General features: G+C 42.6%; 1 protein-coding gene across 3 annotated transcripts in view; it reads right to left on the bottom strand.

Annotated features, from left to right (window-relative positions):
• Positions 1 to 2,191: 2,191 nt before the first annotated feature.
• Positions 2,192 to 23,289, bottom strand: part of ZPBP (zona pellucida binding protein) — a 41,370-nt gene continuing 20,272 nt past the window's right edge. The window contains exons 5-8 of one of the 3 annotated variants that reach the window (XM_081168601.1): positions 22,168 to 22,386; positions 20,069 to 20,145; positions 8,330 to 8,507; positions 2,192 to 2,382 (exon numbers count right to left, since the gene is read on the bottom strand). In XM_081168601.1, coding sequence (XP_081024727.1) covers positions 2,291 to 2,382; positions 8,330 to 8,507; positions 20,069 to 20,145; positions 22,168 to 22,386 — 566 coding nt within the window. In that variant the 3' untranslated portion in view covers positions 2,192 to 2,290. The remainder of the gene's footprint in view (positions 2,383 to 8,329; positions 8,508 to 20,068; positions 20,146 to 22,167; positions 22,387 to 23,289) is intronic. The other 2 variants (XM_081168602.1, XM_081168603.1) reach the window with 2 other exon arrangements.

Raw genomic sequence — 23,289 nt, forward strand, 5'->3', positions numbered from 1 at the left:
TTACATTTGCTTATCGGTTTAAGGAGACTAACAGAAGAGATCGTAAAGGAAAAAGAGAAATTATATGAACAAGATATTGTGGAACACCAAGATAAGATTGGATAGAACTATGAACTCTGTTTGGACTGATTGAGACTGATTTGGACATCACCTCACAGAGTGTTTGTTGTGGGGGAGGAAGGGAAAGGAGAATGTGTGCCGCTTTGAGACTCCTGAAGGGGAGTGAAAGGCGGGATATCAAATCCAAACTCTTCTTCTTCTGCTTCTTCTTCTTCTTAATAATAAGATGATTTGAATCCCCCTTTGGATCTTGAAGTATGGGTTCCCCCAACAAAATTTAAAAATTTGGCTTTGTAATTTGGAATTTATGTGATGTGATTTAATTTGATGTGATTGGCCAGTTAATAAAAATTTTCTAAAAAAAATAAAAAATAAAAAGCACTGTGAAAAAACTGAGAAGTATTGTCTAAAGAGAAAGGAAATCAAGGGTATAAAGAATGACAATATAAATTAGGAAATGCGTATCTAAAATAGTGACTATGGATGATTTACGGAGAAGCTGAAGGAAGTCCAGAAAAGAAGCAATATGTGAAAATTGGATGTGAAAATTTTATGTTTTGTTTTGTTGTAAATTAATAAAAAAAATTCAAAAAAATAATAATACACCAGCATTGGTGACCACACACTTGAGGCAATAGATGATTTTGTCTACCTGGCCTCCACCATAACCAGCAAACCTCTCCCTCAAGGCTGAACTGCACAAGTGTATTGGCAAAGCACCTATGGCAATCACTCACCTCTTCAAAAGGCATGGGAAAATGTGATGCTAACGTCCAGTACCAAAATGTAGGTCTACCAGGCTTGGGTGTTGAGCACGCTGCTTTATGGAGGTCATGGGCTACTTACAACCATCAGAAGCGATGGCTCAATGCCTTCCACATGTGCTGCATCAGGGTATCACATGACAGGACAGCATTACAAATGAAGATGTGCTCTCCCAAGCCCACAATCCCAGCATGTTCGCACCCGTCTCGGCAATGTCTACGCTGGCTTGGTCATGTCCGCAGAATGGAGGGTGGCAGGAACCCAAAGGACGTGCTCTATGGAGAGCTGGCCTCATGCACTAGGCTGTTGACCAGGTCTGCGTTAACCACCCAACAGTTTGACCTCACCCCCAAAGGCACACTCCTCCACTGTCTTCTATGCCAGCAACACAGGTCAGTAACAATCTTTGGGTCTAACTAGCTTTCATAAAACTGCTTCCGATAGAGATTTCTGTGTTCATATATACTCACTGGTTTTTTTGCATGTACAAGGATCTCTATTTCAATGGAAGGAGCCTATAATTTCCACATGAATTTATTTAGTGACCTTTTACAGAGTTTGCAAAAGCCATTTCATATTATGACTTAAATAGCAGGATGAACCAGCACACTTCAGAGCCCTATAGCCCAGAATACATCGATTGCGGCGAACAGATTGTTCAACAATTACATCGATTGCGGCGAATAGATTGTTCAACAATTACATTAAGCTAATTTCAGAAGGGTTGCTAACTTTTTCTTTCATAATTTTAGTACATAGCAAGAGTTTCACAACACGAAAAATAGCCTTGGCTCCATATCTGAAAATATCACTTACTTGCCACATCTGCATCCTATTTATATCCCTCCAAAAGAACTTAGGGAACATGCATTGCTAGCATATTTTCCCCTCATATTTATTTCTTTATGGACAGCATTTAGATCAGGCACAGGCAAACTCGGCCCTCCCAGTGTTTTTGGCCTACAACTCCCATGATCCCTAGCTAACAGGGATGATGGGAATTGTAGTCCCAAAATATCTGGAGGGCCAAGTTTGCCTATGCCTGATTCAGATCCTGCCTTTTTGTAACTCTCAAGCTCATCAGGGTGAGTGCTAGTGAATGGCCCAAGGTAAGCATAAGGGATGAGCAGATCCAGTTCTGTTCAGTCCATATGGATGCACTCAGTTGGATCATCTACTACATCAGACACAGGTCTGATAAAGGCCTTAAGATAAGAGAACTTGGTAAAAATAACATATCCCTTTGCCCTTAAGAATATGTGAAATATGTGAAACTACCAGAGGCATCAAAACAGGGTGTAGTTTTTCTGGCAGCAATCTCATACTATTTTTCATTCAACCAAACGCAAATTTAATACCAATTAAATTGGAGTTAAAAAAATCATTTTATTTGCATTACAAAGATATTATAAATCAAGTACATCAGTGCTACTAAATATAGCACAAGGTCTATGCTGGTATTCTGTTAACAATGTGTTGCTCCATATTCCAAACTTTTGTTGCATGGAAGGCAGTGAGTTCCTTCACGAGGGTTATAGGATCCTGGACTGCAAACCACTGTAAACAAACACATTGAACAACCATTTAAAAAAAATCATTTATAGAGTATTTGTTAGGATTTTTAAACTCTGAAATTCATTCTGCTTTAATTCTTCATATAAATTTCAAATTCTGCCAGTGTAGAAAGGATCTCCAGTAACAAGGCTGGGAAAGAGATGCTGCCAGTCGGAGTAAATTATCCTGGTCAAAATGGCCACCAAGTTAACTCCTTGTATCGGGGGTGAGTGAGGAGGCTCCAGCTTGTGGGTCAATTGTGGCTTGGCAGGGGTCCCAACTAAGCCTTCAAGTGTGTTTTCCCCAAAGCAGGCCCACTTGACATCATATGGGACAATCAGTGGGTGGCAGACAGACATATCTGGACCAACTGTGTGACTGAGCTCTTCATGAGGAAATCAACTGAGCACCCAATCCTTACAGAAAGCAAGTCATAGTCCAACAGCTGATGGGCCATGACTTCAAACCTGCTGATCAGCAGTGCTCCAAAGCACTGTGCAGGGATCTTTGCAAGGCCTGCGTGGTGATTTAAGTCCTTACAATCATCACCTGATGCCATTGTGACATCAAGCAATTGACAACTGGATGGCCTCACCCACCCGCCAAATGTGGCGTATGAGGGTGCCATGTCAAGCTCCCCATCCCTGCCTTATATTCGGAATTACTTTTAGGCAAACAATTTAATTTTTAAGAAGCTGCAGTGATAGCTTCATGATTGGAAAACTGAATTGATTTGTGTAAACCAGTTTCCATATACAGATTTTCTGAAGGCATGAGCACATGCTATAGAGAGATAATGAAGGCCAAATTCCATGAATTACTCTTGGAACCATATAGCCCCAATGGATGTTATGAGTTCTCTTCATTCTGGTTTCTATTATTCTCATGGATTTCTCAATATGCTGAAACAGCAACGTCTATAAAAGACAAGCAAGAACCTTTGTGTTATGTATTCAATATTGTGGCATTTCCTCCTATTGATCAGTTGTCCCAATATTGTGGCATTTCCTCCTATTGATCAGCAGGTCACCAAGATTTACTAGTTTCATTCATGCCAACACATTACACATTACCTGTATGTGTTCCATATTCAGTGTATGTGATTTTTAGGACATGAGAACACAACCAGAGTTTGCAAACTAACACCTGTGCAGACATAATGCTGGATGCTGGTATGGAAATAACTCCTAGGAAATGGACAATGTTACATTACATACACTATCCATATTTACTTGTAGGTTCCACTGGACTGACTGAGATTTAAGAAAAGAGCGTAAGAGCCTGGCTGGATCACAACAAAGGCCCATCTAAATGCAGTGCCCTGTCCTCACAGGGACCAGCCAGATATTAATGGGAAGCCTGCAAGCTGGAGCTGAGGGAAAAAACACTCTCTCCACGAGATTCCCAGGCTGTTATTTGAAGTATTCAGAGGAATACACTGCCTTATCCTCCTGTTTTTCATATTGTAGATTTTTATTAAATAGCATTAGCTCCACCTAGTGATCAAAATATTGCAGGCCAGTTAGAACTAAGCATTGCCAAACAGTATTTGAATGGTATTTTAATGAAAATTTAATATTATATCAATCAATTAAATTGAACTATGGTATAAGCATTTGCTTTCATTAAGTAATAACTACCCTGGAATCACCTGTCAGTGAAAGGGTGGGGAGATTAGAAATTAAGTAAATAAATATCACGACTACTATTTTTTTGCAAAAACATTTGCCTATGTTAGCTTATTTGGCATAGGGTCAAATAAATAGGCATTCATCACGGGCTACTTCAGTTTTAAGAAGTATAACATTTGTGGGGTCCATGTCCTCCTTTAAGCATAATATAATCAACAGTTGCTCTAAATAAATTGGTCACCAGGGGATGGATTTGCTCAGCATCCACTATATGAATTTCTTCAAACAGCATTTGCATAATGATGTATTTAGAGTATCCACAGCAGGGCTCCCCCAGCCATAATAGGAGGGGGGCTTAGTTTCACCCTGTCTTGACCCTTGTAGCTCTTGTTTAAACCCTAGTTACACAATGTTTAATACCACTTTTAATTGCCAAGGCCCTTCCACCAGGAGACTGTTCAAGCAGTTTAACAGTCAAACTAGATGTGGCAACAGACCCCCTAGGTTGCTGTCTAAACTAACAATCCTTTAAATTGATTTAACAGTTATAGCTCTATGAAGCTATACAGTATATTCAGAAGGGCAGGGTTTAAGATTAAAAAGAATGGACAGGAAAGCAGGAAGCAGGTTCAGCTCCCGAACTGACACAACACCCCCATCAGCACCCAAGGCAAACTAGTGTGCTTGTGGAATCTGTTGTGTGGCTTTAGTGAGTCATACGAGCTAACACACTAAACACGAACAAAGAATTCTCCGATTCTATGATTTACCGTATTTTTCGCTCTATAGGACGCACTGGACCATAGGAGGGGGAGAACAGGGGGAAAAAATTCTCCCCCTCTCTGCTCAGCGCCCCTTCAGCAAAGCGGTAGGAGAAACGGAGCCCCTTCCATTTCTCCTCCTGCTTCGCTGAAGGAGCGCTGCGCAGCTCTCCCTCTCTGCGCAACGCCCCTTCAGCAAAGCAAAGCCTGGAGAGCAAGAGGGATCGGTGTGCACCGACCCCTCTCGCTCTCCAGGCTTCAGGCGGCTATCCACAAGCCTTCAGTGCGTGGCGGGAACTCCTGCTGCGCTCCGAAGGCTTGCGGATAGCTGCCTGAAGCCCCTGGAGCACAGCAGGATTTCCCTGCGCTCCGGTGGCTTCAATGAAAGCAATGCGAAGCCTCCGGAGCGCGGGGGGAGCTCTCCCTCTGTGCTTTGGAGGCTTCACGTTGCTATCGCCGAAGCCAAGGAGCCTGCATTCGCTCCATGGGACGCACACACATTTCCCCTTCATTTTTGGAGGGGAAAAGGTGAGTCCTATAGAGAGAAAAATACAGTAGTTGCCTGAGTATTTCTGCTCCATACAGTGCCAAGGATGGTATGGAAGAGGAGAACCTTTCAAATGTTTAAGATGACATGAGAACTGGAGAGGTTTCTCTTCCTTTTGTCTAGTCTCATTCAGACTTCCTTCCGTGCTGCGTTTCTAGACACAGGCCTACGCTTTAAAGCTCCATGTTCCCTGTGGAAAACCTGAATTGCTGTTTGTTCCAATTCAGCAGTAAAGAAGCAGGTTCCAATTCCTGGGGGAAATGGTGGGACAAAGGAAAAGGAAAAAAAGAAGATCTTGGGCATGGAACTTTAAAGCATAGATCAGTGCCTAGAATGTCTAGGGCAAAGGTAAGTGTGGCTAAGCCCTGAATCTTGGAGCCCAGCCCAGAGCTGTGAAAAGACCTTCAGTGTTTGTTTCAAGGCTTCAGTGTACAGTTGTACAGCCCATGTACAACCTCAATCAATTGAACAAAAACTTCAACAGTGTCCCTTTTACATATAACAACATGCTTTAAGTGCTTTTCAACAGCAACAACAAAACTCAAAAGCAAAACATAAATGCTACAGTGGTGCCCCGCAAGACGAATGCCTCGCAAGCCGGGAAACCCGCTAGACGAAAGGGTTTTCCATTTTTGAGCTGCTTCGCAAGACGAATTTCCCTATGGGCTTGCTTTGCAAGACGAAAACGTCTTGTGAGTGTTCCGATTTTCCCCCGCTTTTCCCCTCCTTTTTCTAAGCCGCTAAGCTGCTAATAGCCTTTTAGCTGCTAAGCCTTTAATAGCCGCTAATCCGCTAAACCGCTAATAGCGCTAATCCGCTAATAGGGTTGCTTCGCAAGATGAAAAAAACGCTAGACAAAGAGACTCGCGGAACGGATTATTTTCGTCTTGCGAGGCACCACTGTATTTTGGTACAACTAAAGTTGCAATACTTTAGAATAACACACCAAAGCATACACTAGGAATCTAGTACAGTGGTACCTCGGTTTACGAACTTAATCTATTCAGGAAGTCTGTTCTTAAACCACAACCATTCTTAACCATTCTTTCCCTGATGAGGCCTCCCGCCGGTGCCCTTCCACTGTTCGGATTCTGTTCTTAGACCGAGGTAAAGTTCTCAAACCAAGACACTATTTCCGGTTTTGCGGAAATCATTCTTAAACCGGACTGTTCTTAAACAGAGGTACCACTGTAATACACTCAAGGACAGATCCAAATGGAAGTAATAGAATACTGATGACATAACTCATAGTCTTAAATAATTTCAAGTTGTTTTTTAATGGAGGAAATAATCTTTTAATATGTCAGAGCAAACTTAGCATTACATCAACCAGTAAGATTAACTTCTACTCTCTACTCCTTAATAGCAAGGGTTGTTTCAGACATAAGACTCAGCTTAAATAAAGCCAAGAACTAGTATTTTGGTTTCTTCACAGGCTAGAATTGAAGACTTCTAGGGTTTGTTAATTTCTACTTACATTAATACGGGAAAGGGGTTTAACTGCAATGCAAGAAGGAGCACAAAGGTACAATGATCACTCTCTGCTTCATGAACTTCATTTATTAAGCCAAGATTGTTATTTCCTAACTGGCCCCAAGAGTTCACATAAGATTTCATAAGATTCTTAAGCAAAATCAATGGGAGAAAGATCTAGATCTGCAAGGACTTGCATTTTTGAACACAGCATAATTTCTGTCTCTTAGAAGGCAAGCAAGGGGAACTTGAATGGGTGATCTGGCACTTATTTAGATCACTGCTGATAATGTAAATAGCATTTATCTACACAATAAATAAACTACACCTAAGTTATCTTTAGGGGACATCAGCTTCCATGGTGCTGTTTCAACCCGACAAGTATATTCTACTTGATATATTTTATGGCCTATTGTGCCGTTTCACACCTTACAAATATTTTAGTGCACTGAACATGTTAAATTGTTCTAAGTGACATTTTCTATTTGATTTATAGCAAATACAATGCAGATTACATTATACACTATATTATACAGAGTCCTAGCTCAGTGGCAAGACATATGCTTTGCATGCAAAGGTCCCAGATTCAATCCTTGGTATATCCAGGTAGGGCTAGAAAAGACTCTTGCATGAAACCCTGCAGAGCTCTTGGGGTGCAAACAACACTGAGCTAGATAGACAAATAGCTGAACTTGGTAGTTAAACATATTTGAAATATCTCCCTTTTCCCTGTGAAATTATACTACTCTGGAAGCATATTTCAAAGGCTCTTTCATAATAAAAGATCATGCTTCAGTCCACAGACTTAGATCTGGATGACTGCACCTTCAGCCTAAAAGTCTGTCTATACTGGCTAAAATGTGACAGAAATGCACCCATACCGCAGACCCCCAACAGAACATGAGACACTCAAGGGCAGATTCAGATGGAATTCACCACAATACTGATGACATAATTCATAGCCTTATATCAAGGCTTTAAAAAAAATACAATAAAATAAAATAAGCACAACACAATCACTGCTGTATTTTAAAATTTGCACTTCAAATACCATCTATCAGCACAATGGTTTAGTTTAGGTCTCCTAGCCAAACTTGCATTCAGTTACAATGAATTTTGCATAATGCAAGATCCCTTGGCATAGACAGGCAATCTCTTCAGCATCAAGCATCATTCTAACACTACTCAAAAGGGTATGAATGTAGCAAGTTAAATGGCTACATCTATACATCTCACTTGAGGTTGAAGTTTGCACACTCATTCTTGTATTAATTCCATGTATTTGTATGTACTTTGTAGACAGGCCAGCAATTGCAGACACATCTTAAGTGGCTATTAACATTCTAATGCACCATATTAACCAATTAGTAATTAACATATATTTTCAATTAATTAGTATTTTTCAATACCTCCAGCATATGCCCATGAACTAAATTACCTGAAATGATGAAAGGACAATTGCTAATTCCATTGAAATAAAAAGTATTTCTTAAAAATTAAGATTTATAGCCTGTGAGATTGTTATACTTTCTACCTACCACAACAGTTAGGACAATCTGGATGTAGTAGAGGATTTATTCCATAACCTGGAGTACAACGATTAACCCACACCATTTGCAGAGTGCCTTCAATATAGTAGATCTCAGGCAGCGGGGCTGTCCGTTTCCCAAGAACTTCAACTTGCTGGCTAAAAAATTTCTCTATTAGGTCTTTTGCCTGAAGTAAACAGAAATGGTTTTCTTGGGGAGGGAGAAAATAAAAAGCAATACTTTTCTTATCTAACTAGATAAGAATACAGAATACATTGATATTCTGTACAGTACGGATATTCTGGCAACTTATCATATTCAGTGCAATGGATTCCTATAGTCTGAGATAATACATAATTTGTTAAAGGTAAAGTTACAGTGGTTTCAGTCTTCCTCTGAATCACATAAGGGGCAGCAATAAATAACCTTCTAACTGTAACTAAATTTTATCTGAAATTTATCCTTCCTGTTTTTATGTATTAATTTCACACATGGAAAAATAAATGTGTTATATGACTAACTGAAGCAATATTGATTTTAGTTATGAGTAGCTCTACAGTTTGACATTGCATAAGCAAGTCCAAGGCTCATCCATTCCTTTCCACCCTTGTGCACTCATGATTCCCCAGAGGCTCCTGGAGGACAGCCTTTACGCTGGGACGACTCCTCTCCTCTGTCTGGACAGGCAGGCAGGGTCTCATGAAGATCCTTGCTGGGGGAGGAGTCATCCCACGCTCCCCAGACGGTCCCTGTCTTTCGAGATGGGCAGGTGGGTGTTTTTTCTCCAGTGCTGAACAAATTCAGTGACCCTAAAAACTTCCTTTCTTCTTTGCTTGGATTTAATTTTGCCTTTCTATGGAGTTACTTATTTTTCCTTTTGGAGGGTTTTCTTTGGATTCTACCTGAATTTAATTTACTTTTACAGTCCTCCTGCTCCTCCAAGGCTTTGTTCCTTTAGCTTCCCTTTTCCACCTGCCTCAATTCAATGCCGCAGAGATGGCACTAGAGCAGACTCAGGGGAATTTCCATGCCTCAGACTGCCTGCAAGAGCAAGGGAGAGCTCTACCTCTCTCTGAGTAGCAGAAGCGTTCTGGGTCAAGAGGGACTGAGCAAAGTAGGACAGAGCGACCAGGAGAGACGCACACCAGCTCCACTGAAAATGTGTTTCCCACCTCTCAGCTGTTTTTGCACAGGGAGCTCCCGTGTGCATGTTTAGCCTGCGCCATAGTCTCTATCATTGACAAAACCAAAGGACTGCTTTTTAACCTGAGAGTCTTCTTCCGCCTGCAAGCCAACTGCAGACCTGGAGGCTAGCAAGGGGCAGGAGAGCAGTGTGGCCCATGTCCATCGCCTTATTGGCTAACACAGCTGCAGGCACCATCTTGGGCCTACCTTGCCCACAAGGACCCAACTCCATGCACTTCCCTCCTCACCACAGGCCAGAGAACAGGGTAAGAGGCATTGCCCAGCACCCAATCTCCACCATCAGAGGGTGCCCTCTCAGAGGCGGCTGGTGGATATATCAGTGGAGAGCAGCAGACAGGATCCAGCTGCTACCAAGGCCACTCAAACAGGGACCAGGCACCACTGACACAGCCATCAGAAGGGGAATGTTCCCTAGGACCCAATGGGGCAGCATCCACATGGCCAGGGGAGAAGCTTCCTAGATTCATATCCTGGGTAAGAGGAATAATGACGCAGGGGGCTCAGGGGATAGTAGTGGCTCAACTGGCATCAGCTACCCAAACCTCCACTCCAGCACAGGCAAACTCACCACCCCTCCCCAACTAATTCCCACCCCAAACCAGCAGGAGAGAAGGGGACGAGGAAGAAAGGCAGAAGGAAAACCCATAGCTCAAGAAGGAGGCAACAGAGGGCATCTCCTTTCAGCCCATACTCATCCTCAGTCCCTCTCATCCTCAGTCCCAGTACCGGAAGAAGGCCACACAGGAACAAGCAGCCTAGGCAGATAAACTGCAGGTCATGCAGTGACAAAGCCATAGTAAAAAGCAGCTTGAATAGCAGGTGGATGGCTAATGCATCAGGCTTGGTCTCATCAGATGATCTGGATCATACCTCAGAGGAGGGAGAGCTTTCAGAGGAGGAGATCGAAGTCACTCCCTACCCAAGGGTAGGCTTTTCACCTCAGAATACTTTTGATCCATGGTAGCCAAGGCAGAGAGGATTTTGGAACTACGCAAAGAGAAGCTGAAGGAGACAGGGGGGACCAGCACCTGAGGAGGCGGAGCTAAGAATGCCTTCCCAGACGGCCAGCCACACATCTTGGTGCTACCTCTCCCAAATTATTTTCTACAAATGTGACTCAGAATGGGACACTCCTAGCAGAGTTCAGAGATGACCAGAGTGACCATGCTTTGGACAGATCAACTTCTGAGGAGGACATAATAAAGCAGATTAAAGGCTAGATTTTGATAGCATCTACAATCCAAGCCAACACCTCCAGGGATGCCATGCAGATGTCAGCCAGAGTTACGGCAGCCAGGACAATCATGAGGCAGAATCTGTATCTACGCATTTGTGATGCCAATCCCGGTTCCCAAGAAAGGCTTGGCAATTCACCCTTTGGAGTTGGCAAGTTATTGGGGGGCGCCCTGGGGAAGGTCTTGGTGGAGACCAGGGGCAAAACAGAAAGCACTGCCAAGGGAAAGGGAAGTGGAGTTCTAACTCCTTCCGCTCACATTGGGACAGATCAGGCACTCCAAGACACAATCAGGCAGGGGAAACAGTGCCTCAGCAAGCCAAGAAAGGGGGCAATGCTCAGTGACACCATGCAACAAATAATGGAGCCCCCTATAGGATGCAGACTCCTACACTTTGCCCACAAGTGAGCAAGGACAACATTGGACTGATGCATCAACTGTATGATTTCCTCAGGATACCCTTTGCAGTTTTCAAGAAGAGAAAAGTTTGTGGGCAACTCTTGCTCCCAGAAAGCAGAGAAGCACAAGGCATACATGAAAGCAAAAGAACACCTAATGAATGTACAAGCAATCAAGCACGTCCTATGTAGGGAGAGGGGTGGGGGTGTCTTCAATTTTTTTCTGGTGCCGAAGATCCTAGATCTCAAATGGCTCAACAAGCACATCCAGTATGAACACTTCAAGATGGAGACACTGAACTCCATTTCAGAGGCGATAGAGTGGGAGGACTGGACGGCCTCCACAGCTCTATCAGAGACAGACCCACACACTGCATACACAAGAGCTAAAGGAAACACCTCAGATTCTGCTACAGAAATCTACCTCTGCAATACTGGGCATTATCTTTTGGCCTCATGTCCATGCCAAGAGTATTCAGCAAGGTCTTGGCGGCACTAGGGGCTTACCTCCATACCTATACAACATTCTGATCTGGGCCCTGACAAGAGACAAATGTCAGAGGGATATTGAGAATACGCTGGACACACTCGAAAGACACAGCTTCATGCTAAACATGGAGAAGAGCTCGTCGAATCCCCCACAAAACATAATTCACCTGGGAGTACAGATAGCCTCCAAAAAAAAATTACCGTCTTCACCTCACAGAGGAGCAAATCTAGAAGCTCAGATCTTTTAAGCCAACAGAGACGAGAGGCAGAAGAGGCAGACATCATGCTCCTGGCCCAACTTCAAGGCATGATGGTCTCATGCAAAGGATGGGTGGATTGGGCATGCTTCCACAAACACCCCCTTCTTCAGATCCTTCTACCATTTCAGGACCACATCACATCAGCACACCATTTGCAGATAGCAATTCCAAAGTCTATGTGTGAAGAACTGAAATGGTAGCTGGCCCCAAACTAATGAAGGGAGTCAGCCTACAGAATGCCCAATGGAGGGACTTCTGGGTCAGCGCCATTGGTGAATGGCGGAGTTCCTCCGATTGGAGGAACGGGCTCCGTAGAAACTGGGTCTTCCCGCCGCGGCGAAGGTGGGGACCCGCTAGAAATCCCAGGCGGAGGAAGCCTGGGAACGTGGGGTTCGGCAGGGCACCAGGAGCGCCCCTACTCACCGGGAACCCCTTTTTGGGGCGCCGGAGCGAAGTGGGGTGAGTGGCGCGGTGCTGCGAACTGATTGCTATTTTTACGGAGTGAAGCTGCACAGCCATTGCTGGAGAGCGCTGACTTTTTCCTGTGGACAATTGGATTCAAAACAAGTACCCGTGAGTAGAAACGGAAAATTGGATCAAGAAATATCTTAATTTGGCATCGAAGCGGGAAGGTTCAAAACAGGATGTCCGCTTTCCGCTTTTTGTATATAGACTAAAGCAAAAACTTTGTAAGCTAAAGCCTGGAAAGCCGTGAAAAAAGTCTACTTTCCTTCATTTGTAATTACTGAAACCCCCTTGGAAGTAGGAGAAAAGGGGGGAGAACTTTGTTTAACCCCTGCAGGAGAGGGAGTGAAGAAGGATAAACTTCCACCGTCTCTAACCTGGGAACGGGGTGTCAGAGACAGAAATAGTTGGAGAGGTTCATTGACTGTGAATGGAATACTTTGACAGATAGCTAAAGAAGAGAAATAGACTGATTCCAATGTTGCCTTTTGCATTCTAAAGAAACAAAATATCTGAAAAATATCTGAAAAATGAAAGTAATTTTCCTTTGTTGGATTTGCCTTAAAAAAATGGATACAAATAGAAATTGTCTCCCCTAGAGGGAGCTTGTTAAATTGTTGCTGCAGTTTACTTGAGGACTCAACAGCTGTGAGATTAAGATCGTGGGACCAGTCTTTTCTGACCTTGACTAAAGATGAGCTGGGAGGAAGATTGGGTGCTTGCTTTATGCAAGACAAGTGCCTTGCTGGAACAGATGCACGAGAAGATGGATTTGATGAATGAGAAAATGGACTTGATGACTGTTGTGGTTAACAACTGTGGACAAATAGGGAATATTGATACAGAAACCATTCAGGGACCAACTCATGAACCTGTACTGACTGGGCAAGTGCAGAAGATAATGGAGGAGGATGCGGCTGCACCTCAAATAATACAAATGGAGAAACCCGAAACCCTACAGGAGTATAAGCCGCTGTCATTGAAGATTGAAGTTGGAGTGGGCCAGGGGGAGTCTGGAGCTGAGGAGGGTCCTAACTTTGGAGAGACCTTGAAATATGTTTATAAATATTTTTTGGATTACATTGATGACTGTGGGGAGTGGGGCTGTGGGGAATGGGCGGGTTTGATGAAGGGAGATGGAGACAATTTTGGGTTGGAACCCCCCAGAGACCTACTCCTCAATGAGAAAGGAAAGAAATTAAGAAAGAGACCAACAAATGACAAGGAAAAGGGCAAGTATAAACAAGAAGAAGATCTGCAGAAGGGACATGGAAGAGACTTAAGGGCCTCGGACATAAGACTTCCAGGTTGATGGACTAGATGGAATGGACAGTAAGGACTGACACGACCCGAGACCAGGAAGAAGAGACGTTGGATGAAGATTGGAAGAAAATTTATAAAGAAATTTTTTTATTTGGGGAATTAGCCTAAAATCAATGAATATTAAGGAAAATGTTGGAATGAAACTATATGACTCTAGCAGAAATGATATTAGGGGTTATGTATATTTGAGTATTAAGATTCAAGCTTTAAGGTACTTTATGGTAAGATAAGGTTAAATAAATTAAGGTAATTTGAACAACAGAATATGGGGAAAGATGGAAAGGATTTGTTGAGCTAATTATTAGGTTAAATTGTTAAGATAAATTATTTAACAAAAATCGAGAAAGATGGAAAGAATTTGCTGAAATAACTAATTAAACTAGAATACAAAAAGGGAGGTGTGAGGAGGTCAATGAAACAAGCAAATGGAAGTTAAAGATATGAAATTTGGGATTTGTGTCTTTCTTTTTTCTTTTTTTATTTTCTTTGTTGTATTGCTGTATTGGTTTTTATGTTTTGCACTTTTTCTTCTTTTTTAAGTATTGTAGTGTTGTTGTTGTTTTTTGTATTTTTTCTTTTTTTCTATTACCCTGAAACTATTAATAAATATTATTTAAAAAAATCAAAAAACAGAATGCCCAATGGAAAGTCATAACCACCAACGCCAGCAAATCAGGCTGGGGAGCTCACATGCAATGCCACAGAGCTCAGGGAACTTGATCCAGAGCAGAAGTGAACATGAGCGTAAATTGGCTGGCCCTGAGAGAAGTACACTTGGCAATACTGCAGTTCGGAACTATGATCAGGGGATGCTGATACACTTGCTGATACATTCAGACAATATTTCCGCCAAGGTATATTTGAACTATTGGGGGGATCTGATGGAAGAGGCCAAAAGACTGGTCAAATAGGCAGAAGGGAACATCCTTTCTCTGAAGGCAAAACATGTCACTGGGGTGGAAAACAAAGGTTGGCTCAACCACCAAACCATCAGAAACAGACTGACACACCCTCAGGTATTCCAGCAGCTAGCACAGCTCTTTGGATAACCAGTCATGGACAAAACGCTCAGACAGCAATGTTTATGTCACATTACAATGTTCAGGGAACACAGGGCATGGACACTGGTGACAGAACAGCCAATGGGTCTCCTATATGCATTCCTACCATTCAGTCTCCTGCCAAGAATGATCCAGAAGATCAAGCAGCAGAGATGATCCTCATCACCCAACACTGGTCGAGGAGGCCATGGTTCCCAGAACTCTTGCATCTTTCCAGACCCGCTCTGTGGTGACTACCAAACAGGAGACATGTACTCAGGCAAGGACTGCTCCATTCCGACCCAGAGCCTTTCCACCTAACTGCTTGAAGACTAAGAGCCCGGGAGGGTCCTAGAAACACTTCTGGCTTCACACATGGCCTCGACTTATAGAACATATAGCTCTATGTGGAAGGTCTACCTAGAGTGGCATGGTCAGAGTAAAAAGGACCCTACAGCTAAGGGGGTCTTTGACATCCTAGAGTTACTCCAGGTGAGACTGGATAAAGGGTTCAGCACCAATACTGTGAAGAGGCAAGCAGCAGCCCTGAGCAGCATCCTGGGATGCAAAGGGGAGTTTTCTGTCTTCACACCCACCCTCTGCTCCGTAGGTTTCTAAAGGGGGTGAACCAGAAAAACCCACCAGTAGTGCATAGACTCCCCTATTAGAATTTGAACTGGGTGCTAACAGCCTTAACAGGCTCACCCTTCGAGCCCCTGGCAACAACAGATACCTGTCTACTAACCCTAAAGACGGTGTTTCTGGTTGTGATCACATCAGTGAGGAGTTTCAGATAGGAGCCCAATCCTTGGACACCCAGTTATGCATCTTCCACCAGGACAAGGTGTTCTTACAGCTAGACCCTTCATTCCTAAGGTTAATTCCCTATTCCACATGGCACAAGAGGTAGTATTGTTAGGATAGTTCCGTTCCACCTTATAAGAGTCAAGAATGATGGTTGTGTATCACATGCCTATTTACGTCCAGCACTGTCTGCTGGGAACTTTCTCTTTTGCTCTGGCTGTTTTCCTGGACACGGAGGCAAGCAGTCATGTTTTTCCTTTGTTCTGAACTACGTTAAATAAAGCTGTAAATATGCTCTCCTGTCTGAATCTTTTATTGTGGAGACACTGTTGAAAGGGTGTGCATGCGTCTTGGAATGTCTCTGAGGCTTGTGTCGCTAATTGACTGATGCTGTTCCACGGGAGACCAGTGATCGTCCGGAGACAACTGGGGGCCTGCCTGATGCCTCCGTCTCCCTGGCAATATCCCAACAAGTACCACAAGAGGCAGTCTTTAGAAATCTGAATCCCTATTGGTCTCATTCAAGTGTGGAGATAATCAGGGGTGTAAAGTTTTCACCTCCTCAATCTCCAGATAGCTCCAGGAAGCCATCTCAGTGTCCACCGGACAGTGGGAAAAACACCCCTGGGAGGGCTGACAGCACATTCCAAGGCGGCGGCGGGAGACGGGGGACGGGACATCAACAGCATTCAATGGGGCCATGGATGTTTCCGGCTGACATCACAATTTATGATGATCGTGCTCTGCTGCCCTCCGGGGCAGTGGAGCTATTTGGGCAGGGGAAAGACAGGATTTATGAGGTAAATTCCTGGCAAGGCTCCTCAGGAGGTTCTGGGGAGTTTACTGCATCCTGCAGTGTCACTTAAGCCCATATCTGTCACCTTGAAAGGCAGAATGGGTGCGACTTGGGAAGTGTGTCCCTGCCATGGACCAACCTCTGTCTCCGGAATGATCTGTGATCAGTTCCTCACTAATTTGGAATATTGGTGTTAATTATGAGGCGCTCCTGAAACGGCATATAATAATGGGCTGCAATCAATCAGCTGCTACACACACACACACACACACACACACACACACACACACACAGTATTTTTCCATGTATAAGACCCTCTATGTATAAGACGACCCCTATTATTTTTAACCCAAAATTAAGACATTAAGTTGTTTAGCTTTTTGGGGTCAGGGAGGTCATTTCCATCAATCGCTCACCCACCTGTCCGCCACTGCTGATTGCACACCTCGCCGCAGCCACCAATTGTCTGCCCACTCGCTGCCAAACAGCCCACCTGCTCACTTGCCACAGCCATCAATCGCCTGCCCGCCTTGCCACAGCCACTCGCCAGCAGGCCTTGCTGCAGCCACCAATTACCCGCCCAATTGCCACTGCCAATCTCCTGCTTGCCGCTGCCATTAATCACATGTCCTCCCTCTGCATTCACCATCCGTGTTTAAGAAGACACATTCATTCATTCATTAGCAAAAAGCATTGTCTTATACACGGAAAAATATGGTATGTAGGCCTTGGACATATGCAGAGCACTAGACACTACAAACTGGACAAATGAGCATCCACTGACGCAGCCTTCAGTAGGAAGGTGCTGCAAAGGGTGGTACAGCCATAATGCCTCTAGTTAGCAAAGCTCAGGTAGTCCCAGCATAAAGGCTGTCCTCCAGGAGCCTCTGGGGAATGAAAGGAAATTCTTACCATTAATTTCTATTCCCAGAGACTCCTGGAGGACAGCACCCACCACTCTGGGAGAGTCACACATGGCTGGGGTTACAACCAAACTCTTGAACTTGAGGTGGACATGAACGTCACGAAAGATGCCAACCAAAGCGGGGTACAGCAAAGTACCTGCAATGTGGCAATGTATGGGGAGGGGTTCTTTCCTGCTTGATCAGCTGGTCTGGGGACCATGGAATGACTCCTCCCCCAGCAAGGATCTTTATGTGACCCTGCCTGTCCAGTCAGAGGAGAGGAGCCATCCCAGCATAAAGGCTGTCCTCCAGGAGTCTCTGGGAATAGAAATTCACGGTAAGAATTTCCTTTTGTTCCCTCTTCCATGGTGAACCATAAGTCCCATTCAGGCATTATTAGAACTAGTCTATAGGCCACAAGAGGTTGTTGGTACCATTCTGAATGCTAAATGAGACAGTTTGCTCAATAGCCTACAAGTACACTGACAAAATGTTTAGCCATTTTTATTGAGTTTCCACTGAAAAATACCCAACATCTTACTTGCATAAAAAATAGCCTAAAATACATAATACACATTTCACACATTTTGTCCATAAAGAAGAAGAAGAGGAGTTTGGATTTGATATCCCGCTTTATCACTACCCGAAGGAGTCTCAAAGCGGCTAACATTCTCCTTTCCCTTCCTCCCCCACAACAAACACTCTGTGAGGTGAGTGGGGCTGAGAGACTTCAAAGAAGTGTGACTGGCCCAAGGTCACCCAGCAGATTCCAAGGGCGCCAATTGATCAGAAGAGATCCAGAATATATTGATATCATTTGAGAGGTATCACTGATATTTTGAAGATAGTAAGTGATGGGGGGGAATCTTTTTTGCATTTAACTTGAGCATAAAAATGGTCATGGAGGCACAGCTTTAGTCTGTCCTCTGCATATATTACACCAAAACTATCTATATCTAAATATGGTTATTTAAATTGGGCATTTAAACAAAGTACTTTATTTCTTAAATAGCCTAGAACCTTAGTAAAATTTTTAGCCATGACTGACATGGATAATGAGTAGCGTGCGTACACGTACACACACACACACACAGACAGACACGTGTAAAACTCAAGGCAACAAAATAATTTAATGTAGCACTGGTGTTCAGTTTGGTTAATCATGTAAAGTTGGACTCAGTCCAGCAAATTTACCTTCTCCACACAAAGGAAGTGGGGATGGTCTTGAATAGCTGGGATTGAACAATTCTTGTCTACGTTTCTGTGCGATCACACACAGAGCAACCTTTTGAGAAAACCATAGCTTACAGGAAGAGTTTAGTTCATAGCCCAGCACCTAATTGAAGCTTATTTATACATGGGCCCTGTTTAGCGATCCTAATGCACAGCTGTAGGTGCCACTCTTGCATTCCGCATGAAGGGTGGGGGCTGGGTGCCATTTGCAACGCCTGCAACTCTTCTCTTCCCTCCACCCACAGCCCCACAACAGGCAACCAGCAGTGGGAGACAGCGCTAATCACCTGTGTGAAAATGTAGCTATAACTGTAGGAGTGATATGTTTCCATCCACTCAATACAGAGTTCCTTATGGGTAGGCTCACATTGGGAAGACTGATCTGCAGATGGAAGCCCTTTTCAAGATAAGAATTGCTGTTTGGAGTACAGAAAACCCGCAAGTTCACAAATTTCTCTTTTTGAAATGCAAAGTACTATGTGAGAGATGACTTTTGCCTTTCCCTAAGTAAGAAGGAAAACCACTGGTCAGAGTCTTCTTGATCATAGCCATTGTGTGTGACTGCACAGAGACCAAAGAATAAGTTCAATTTATCTTATTCTTTGCTTAATTAATCTGTGTATGTGGATACAGCTTCTGGGTTTCCAATGTTTTTCTAATACTCTCAAGTTAATATTAGAAAATATCATGAAAAAATACCTCATTAGTAGCAATAGCCAGTAATATTACTACAAATTCTAAATAGTGAGAAGTCCATCATTATGACCGGCAGGATATTTGTGGAAAGACTGTATGCTGGGGAACCTCTGCCAGATAAAATTGTAGTGATGGATAGCTTTTGCTATGCTGTTTCTTATTCAGTGCTTTGTATTTCTCCATATGGATGAATGGTGGTCATTCACCTTTATGGGAAAAAGCAAAGGATTTCAGTCAGAACCACCATTTCATTGGAGCAAAATCTGACATCCTGTAGTCTTTTCAGCTTGAAGCAAATTCTGCCCTCTCTCAGCTTTGTAGTTCATTCAGTTTACCCACTATTGCACAATAAAAGCCATGGAGAACTCAACACGCTGCAAGCAATTTCTTCCTCCTTCCATGAACATGCTTCCATTATGCATTCAAATCCATTGTGTGATGCTACTGTATAATGTGTGTCAACAACTGGCTTCTAAAACTATTTTTTGAGGGTGCAAGGATTACTAGGAAATTTGAAACCATCTTCTCAACCTTACAATGCAACAGCACAGCTAGATCAGACCAACAGCTATCTAGTCCAGCACCCTGTTTTTTTTACAGTGCCTGACTAGGTACCTTGGGAAATCTTATAAACAGAACACAAAGACTAAACACCACAGTTCCCAGAAACTTGTATTCAGAGGTCTACTGCCTTTTAACCCAGAGGCTCCACACAGCTAACAGTTGTTGACAAAGCTATCCTCCATGAATGCATCCCATCCCCCTTTGAAGTCATCAAAGCCAGGGGTCATCATTATTACCTTTTTAAACATTCAAATCCCTTTTTAAATGATGAAGAGTTAGAAACAATGGTAAACTTCTGCTGACTTTTATTTCCTTTAAGGTGGATATACACTACCTTTCGTAATCTTCTTGTGACGTCGCATGAACTTTTCTGACACACACTTTTGCCTTTCTCTGTATCTAAAGAAGCAACTGTAAAATAATGTTCTGCTTTACAAGGGAAGCAACACACATTGCACAACATAAAGCATTCATGTTTTCCAAGGTCATTAACTGCATCCATTTAAATGCAAACCTTTAAGCCACATTTCTTAATAAATCTCAGGAATTTTATGAAGTTAAAAAATCTTTGTTGTTTATTTATTTATATACCACTTGATTGTTTTTAAAAAAGCCCTATTTCTTATTCAAGGGTCACCAACTGTTAGGAATTTTACAATTATATTCTTATACCCATACAACTGAAAAAGGATGTTGCTTTTTCAGGAGTGGAGAAATGTTTGGGCCCGACAGGCGAGTCCTTTCTCTCTCCCACCCTAGTGGGCCAACTATGACAGGTGAGTGAGATCACCCACCTGTCAATCATCTGGCATCATATCACCACCAGGTAATTGAGAGGTGGGTATTCTTGCCCACCTATCAAAGTTGGAGGTGGGGGAGGATACTGCTCGAACTGGACTGATGTGCAAGCCTATTTTCTGCAGCCACCAGGTATGCGGCAGGTGAGCATGGTTTTGAGAAAGCAGCCTGGAGGGCCTTGTATGACCCACAGGGTGGTTTCCCATGCCTGCTGGAAAACATTTTGCACAAAAGTTAACACCTTAACTTACAACTTCAATGTGTTTTTGCACATTTCTAAGTCACTTAACTCTTATCTTCATTGTTTTTAAGAAATACATATACATATTCATACATTTCCTTCCACATACTTTTGATTAGGACTAAGCCCATTCTGATGTTAAATAGGTTAACTCTGCTCTAGCCCAAACATAGAGCTTAGAATGTTAAAAGCAGTGATAATGCAAAACTGTGGAGATGGATCTTGCTATGAAATTAAGACAGTGCTATTGTAAAAAATAAATCAATTGAAAGCCATACACCAATCCTGCAATGGCTTAAAAATGTGGAAAAACTGTGGGTGATATCCAATAGTCATACTCAGAATAGACCCACTGAAATCAATGCATTTAGTGCACTGATATCACCACCCTGTGTTATTGCTACTAAGAACTAAAATGCTGCCGTACAATAAAAACGACATACTAACATTACTCTTCAGTATCATGTCAGTAACATCATTCTCTGTTTCTCTGACCTTCAGCAACAACTCAATTTGCAACTCTATTTGTACCTTATTTGAGTGAAAGATTTCCGGTATATTCAGAAAATTGAAAGAGCACCCAACTATTTTCAGTGACAACACAGAGACATTTTTTTAACGTTTGAGTCTTGGAATAGTTTCAGGATTGGCATCCATTATGGTCTGTGATACAAGCTACAATATTTTGCTACTAAAAAGTCTACATTTTGAAGGGCAACTAGATCACTATTATTTGAGTAGCCAAAGATTTGGTTTGGTTCACCCTAAGCAACCTTAGCTAAGCCCTGGTGGAGCAAAACGTGTGTAGGCTCCTGGAAGAGGAATTTCCAGCTCTTCTGCTCATCCCTGGCTCTTTCCTTGCGCTCTAACACGAGCTGTAACCAGGAACAAACCTTGATTATAGCTCATGGTTAGCGAGAAGAGAACTGACCCATGAGCCCCAAATCAGAAAACAGCTCCATGTGGTGTAACAACAATTAGGACTGAGGAGCAATAGGGCTGCAAGCTCCTTTCTGGGTATGTGGACACACTAAGCTGCTGTTTGGAAGAGTTTGGCTTGAGAAGCAGGCCATTATGGGTCAATAAATGAGAAAGTGGTTTTTTAAAAGCTGATTAAAAAATTTGTTCCAAAGAAACAACTGAAATCTCAAACAGTATGTTCTGATTCACAAAATATTTTAAAATAATCCAATCAATTAACAAAACGGGAAAGTTAAGAAAAAGGCAGTATCAACTGTGCATTCAAATAAGTTACTTATTATATACACTTTTCAGACAGCATTTGTACAAATAATGCCTTTCCATGTATCTGGCTGATGGCAGTAAAACATTTTTAATACATGTATCACAACATTTTTTATTCAAGCAATTCTTCAAAAGGCAACAAATTTTACCTGTAAAAGTGAAGAAGATTTCATTTTGCATTCCAGCTCTCTGCATTTTTACATGATGGCATTCTGATTTGCGTAATGCAACCTCACAGGATAGCTCAACGACAAGCTTGGTCAGTATCTGAAGCAACTTCTTCTCAAATGAAGTGTTATAGATACTGTTGCAGGGAGCTGCATGATATCGTGCTGTAAACTCATAGTAAAAGTTAGGGTCAGAGTAAGCTGCAGAAGAAAAACACAAGATTAACATTTCAGCTTTCCCCTTCTATTGATGGTATTATAAAATTATTTGAGTTACATTTTGAACTGTTGATTAACAAGCACATGCTTTTATTATACACCTTTTGGTTTTCACGGACGCTTGGAAAATGCCATCCAAGCAAAAGATTACACCAAAGATCCAAACTACAACAGGCACAACCAAGAGGTTAGGCCGTGTGGTTTATTTTTCTTATGAACAGTATATCTTACATCAAATTGCTTTTGAAACTTCCCCTAGTTTCAAAAGAAGTTTAGCAGCAGCATAAAGGCCGCTCTTCAAGAAACACAAATCCAAAGATTTCTTCATCATCCAGGGTTCATGCAGTTCTTCCTATCCAGGCCTACATTACAACTCAATCTCCCAATCTGTTTTGATAAGTCAAGAGAGTTTGGGACTAGAAGTGGAAAGCCGAAATCCCTGTTTAATCACAAAGTACACTGGATGACCTAGAGTCAGTTATGACATGGCAACCTATCCTCCCTCACAGGGTTGTTGAGGGAAGGACCAGGAAAGACCATGTATGTCACTTCGATTCCCTTGGTGGACGGGGAAGATCTAAATGTAATGATAATTGCAGGGAAATGGTACATAAGAATATCTCAGAGACAACTTGTTTTAAAAACGAAGAGAATACAAAAGAATGATTTGTTTCACAAAACAAAAAAGAGTAAAACAGAAGCAGTCAGATGCATCTGTTTAGAATGTTTTATTGGAACTCTAATTGTAATTTTAACAGCCTTTTGAAAATACCTCTGTACTGAGCAGTCCAACAGACACAGTGCAATGGATATAATGCCTGAGTCAGCATGCCCATGATTACAGTGGTTGGTTCTAAGCTGTGTTTCTCATGAGCACAGCAGATC

The sequence above is a fragment of the Podarcis bocagei genome (genome assembly GCF_964188305.1).
Source record: "Podarcis bocagei genome assembly, chromosome: 13".
NCBI classification, from domain to species: domain Eukaryota; kingdom Metazoa; phylum Chordata; class Lepidosauria; order Squamata; family Lacertidae; genus Podarcis; species Podarcis bocagei.